The sequence below is a fragment of the Branchiostoma belcheri genome, unplaced genomic scaffold (genome assembly GCF_001625305.1).
Source record: "Branchiostoma belcheri isolate BF01 breed outbred unplaced genomic scaffold, Haploidv18h27 scaffold38, whole genome shotgun sequence".
Classification (NCBI taxonomy): Eukaryota; Metazoa; Chordata; class Leptocardii; order Amphioxiformes; family Branchiostomatidae; genus Branchiostoma; species Branchiostoma belcheri.
Window position 1 is genome coordinate 1,498,633 of NW_017803998.1, and position 4,933 is coordinate 1,503,565.

Genomic DNA, 4,933 nt, shown 5'->3' on the forward strand with positions numbered 1-4,933 from the left:
ATCCGTGTGTGGTAACGAAGAAAGTCATTCAGTGGTGATGAAGGAAGACAACAATTCTACATCTACAAGTGGTAGTCAGGCAGTCAAGACCCAGACCGTTTTCAGTACAGAGGTATCAGGAAGCTACAAAGACTTAGAACCGGTAGAAACGCAGCCAAGTAACAGTCTCAGTAGTCAGACAGCTACGGTAGAAATAGCGGTCACTCCAGACGACTCCTACTCAACCGTTTCATCGGGTCCTTATGCAGAAGCACAGCCAGTTCAGTCATGTAACGTGCCTTCTAGTCTGACAGTTAGAACAGAAACAGTGGTTAGTCCTGAAGACTGTTACTCAACTACATCAGGACCATATAACAACCCAGAACCAGTCGTGATACAACCAGGTAACGACTCTACTAGTCAGACAGTTAGAACAGAAATGGAGGCTAGTCCTGGTGATAGTTACTCGACCATATCAGGACCCTATCACGACCCAGAGCCAGTCGTTATACAACCAGGTAACGACTCTACTAGTCAGACAGTTAGAACAGAAGTGGGGACTAGTCAGGAGGACGGTTACTCAACCATATCAGGCATCTATACGGACCCACATGACGTCCAACTCGGAAGACCTGCTTCAGCCGGGCGGGACCGACTTCGAAGTCCAGGTGTAGAATCGTCTGATCGGAAGGCCTCGCCATCAGGTAAGTCGAATACCTTCCTCAACAAATACTTTCATGGCTGTTTATTCCGATGAATGCTCACGTTTTGTTACTAGGCTAGTAACAGCATTATATTATCCAAATACCAGATTTTGTAACGTATGTTAGAAGATTTTGTAACGTACATTGTATGTACATGTTACGTGTAAATGATTCGTTCTTTTACAGAAGGCGTAAAGGAAAGATCTATCCGGTGTGGCCGGCCTAAACTGGCCTGTGCTTTGATGATGACTTCGGTAGTTGCAGTAACATTGACGGTAACATTGGTGGGAGTCTTCCTCGGTGGACCCATGGAAGACAATCATTCGGACGATCTACATCCTGCTACATCTTCGGATACTGAGGTAAAATACATTATTAAAAAACTTCTTATGTTCGTATGAGACTTAGAGGGGTTTAGAGCTATAGAATATGGTCAACTCTCATACTTCGGCCGGGAACCCAAAGACCATGACTCTAACACAAACTTTAAGGCGTTAGTGAGACCTTCTTAGTTAAGACTATCTTTAACTCCTGGGTATCTGAAGTATGCATTCTCTGGGCATTACTAAGCATTAGTATAAATTTCGTTAAATTCGCCGTTGTTTTTTCCAAACTAAATGACTAATTAGAAAAAGAAACAAACATGTGATGTAGATAAATATATTTTAAAAGATTTTTTTCTAAATGTTGCCTGTATCAATTCAAGTAAACTAAGAATAATTCTTTCAAGACCTATGATAGGAATGTAAATGTAGGTAAACATTGGTTGTCAGCTTGTTGCTTGAGCTCTTTTAATCAGTCGCATACTTACCTACACGACCTACTTTGTTTAATCTGCTTTCATGATTTGTCTGCCCTAATTCTACCATTTGGCTTTTCAATGAATACATTATATTTCGGCGTGTTATTTTAAGCAACAGTCAGACATATTAATGTTTTCTTTGAAAGTTTGAATAGTGGAATTAGGCCACAAATTCGGTCTAAATTTGTCGTTTGTTGTGAATTGCAGCCGACAATTGTGCATGTAACAACGAGCAATGGCCCCTGGCAGTACAGGTTTAGTGCCACCAATATCGCGATCCGTGTTGGACCGAAAACTGCTAGCCATAGCACAGTGAGTACACCATGTTCTACTATTTTCGGAAGTATTGTTTTGGGTGGCTGAGTTGCGGGTTTGCGTGAAGGGTGGGAGGTGATTTTGGAGGTTGATAGGAAGATCAGGCCTGAATTTGACCCCGGATGAAAGTAAATGGGTGGTATGTGGAGGAATTTAGGGATACATGAATAAATTACATTATGCAATCCCTCTCCAGATTTGAAGGAACCACTATAAACTCGAAATGATAAAAATCAGACAGGTGAAAGTCGACTTTACAGTACTCTAAATCCATGAATTTTGTGTTCCTTAGATTCCGGAGTCTACCCATGGCAGTGCCACAACCACTTCCATCACTCTGGATCCTACAACAACTATACAGCCCAACTCAAGCACCACTGATGGTAAGTATACAAATACATGTACATGTACATTGTACATACGAGTTCACTCTGAATGGGGTCGACGTCAGGAATTGTCAATCCACCGCCTCCGTGACGGCACACAGATAACAACGTATTACGTGACTCTGTGAGCAGTGGATCGTAGCTTACACAAAGTCTATGGCGCCCTCCGTCTCTGTTGAGGGATGGTCTCAGGGTTAACATTTTGAAAAGGTGACAGTCACCTGTTATGTCTATCATTCCACAAACGTGGTACATCTTAATAAATAATAACCTAGGTATCAAGGAGCTTATGTATACTGTTGTGAGTTTTAAAACTTTTCAACATGAATGTTCAACGCTAAGTGTTGGCTTTTTGCTACTATAGAAACACCAGGAAGAATTCCCACACATCGTAACATCACTTTTACTGTGGGTGAACCAAAACGGGGAACATTATCGCTGAGTGCAATCGCCGTGTCGTCTGCAAACGAAATCTTCGTGGCCGATCGGTATAACCATCGCATACACATCCACAACATGGAGGGCGCGTATCTTGGCAATTTTACAACTCTCGTGCCAGGCTATGTAGCTAGGGTGGTGATACCAGGAGACATGTCCATTGACGTAAAAGACAATCTGTGGGTAGTAGGGCGTATGTCTTTGCTATGCCCTGGCGTTGTACAGTATAGCAAGGAAGGGCAGGGATTGTCCGTGTTCAAGCAGTGCAGTGGACGGTACGGAGGAATCGCAATAGATCTTCCCACCAACCACATCGTTTTGAAGGTAGTAAACGAGCTTGAAGTCCACATATATCGTCCCGACGGCTCGCTGGTGAGAAAGATTGGTGAAAGACAGTTTGCATATTCAAACGCGGTTGCTGTGAACAGCATAGATGGAAGCATCCTTATGCTGAAAGAAAACTCGGTTCACTTAATATCATGTAGCTACTACGGACAGGATCGCTACAGTTTCGGCAGCCGGGGAAGCGGCGAGGGAGAACTCATGGTTCCCACCGGCATCTGTACGGACAGTTCTGGTCAAGTTATCGTGGCGGAGCGAAGAAACAGGCGGGTTTCCGTGTTCACAAGACACGGACATTTCGTCCGCCATGTGGACACTGGACGGAAGATGGTCGAGCTTGTAGCCGTGGGACCAAAAGGACAGTTGGTCGTCACTTATCTCTCTGATGACACTGTAACTATCTTCTCAACTTATTGAAGAGTTGAAGAGGAGAAAGAAGAAGACATATAGATTTTAGTTCCTATAAGTTTTCGTTTGGTTCTTATCTTCCTCGCATCATGAGTTGACAATGTGTATGTACCAGTTATGCTACACGCCACCTTTGTTAAAATATACTTTCAATGTTACTACCATTTATGTATTACCAACGCATTTGTAGTCAAACTTCGTAATTTCGGACAGTGACGTAAAGCCAGTTGTCCCATGTATGGGGAAGCTTTAGAGGCCAAGCCTCTGCATGAAAAAGAACCCAACACACTTACAAGAGAAGAGTAGGGACGGCCCGATGTGTTTGGCTATAAAGGAGACCCCTAGCGAAGTTGTATTGCACTGCCATCTACCAAAGAAGCATTACATTTCAAGTTCGTGTTTGTAAGAACGTTTATCTGTATATAGCTGTGTAGGGCGTATTGTTGCTTTTTTCTCTTTTACTCAAATGATAATTATTATCTTATGAATGATTGTTTTATCTGACAATGAGCTGTGCGTAGCTCAGCCAGCATGTATGTGATAATGTTTTACAAGCTGGTCACATTTAAGTACTAGTGTTGTCAGGATTACAATACAGTATACAAGAGTTTGGAGACCTGCAGTGTCTAGAGCTTTTGTAAAGTTTGTTTTATTTTGCACCAAGGAGATATGTGTTTGGCTGTGTATGAATGGTGTTCAGCACCAAGGACATGTGTGTTTGCCTGTGTATGAATGGTGTTCAGCACCAAGGACATGTGTGTTTGCCTGTGTATGGATGGTGTTCAGCACCAAGGACAGTCATGTTAGTGTATGAATGGTGTTCAGCACCAAGGACATGTGTGTTTGCCTGTGTATGAATGGTGTTCAGCACCAAGGACATGTGTGTTTGCCTGTGTATGAATGGTGTTCAGCACCAAGGACATGTGTGTTTGCCTGTGTATGGATGGTGTTCAGCACCAAGGACAGTCATGTTAGTGTGTGGATGGTGTTCAGCACCAAGGACAGGAATGTTCGTGTGTGGGTGGTGTTCAACTCCAAGGTCAGGTGAATGAATGTTGTTGAATGCACTTACTAATACCAGTACATTCATAACACAGCGAAGATGCGGGCCCACTGTACATTTACTATGAAATTGTTTTAATCACGAACACAGTGTAAACGTTTTTGTCCGTTCTGTCGAAAATTCCCACGAAAATAATTGCATTTACAGTTATTACAAAATCGTGCAGACATTTTTCGCAAATTTCATCTTGTATAAGCTTATTCATGAAAACGTTAACTGTAGCAGAAATGCCCTAGTCACCCTAGTAGAGCTTTATTTTCTTTCACAAATTCATCCTACCTGAGATTAAAACTAGTAGTCTCCGTAATTAGATTCCATTCTCCTCACTCTTCGCCGCATATTGCCCAACACCGAGACGGGCTGTCATTGGTTGTCTTAATTAGATTACCAGTTTCACATTAATTAGGCACGGCTGTACTGCACACCTGTGTAAAATCCACGTTGGCGTGGTCTTTTCAAAATGGCGCCGCGTTCGTACGACGGGGATAATCTGGGC

General features: G+C 42.8%; 1 protein-coding gene across 1 annotated transcript; it reads left to right on the forward strand.

Moving 5' to 3' along the window:
- The first annotated feature begins 37 nt into the window (after nucleotides 1-37).
- LOC109476481 (mucin-5AC-like) lies at nucleotides 38-3,652 on the forward strand. The gene is made up of 4 exons (XM_019777417.1): nucleotides 38-683; nucleotides 870-1,045; nucleotides 2,093-2,183; nucleotides 2,551-3,652. The coding sequence occupies exons 1-4, from the start codon at nucleotides 38-40 to the stop codon at nucleotides 3,381-3,383; spliced, it is 1,746 nt and encodes a 581-aa protein (XP_019632976.1). The 3' UTR covers nucleotides 3,384-3,652.
- Nucleotides 3,653-4,933: the final 1,281 nt, after the last annotated feature.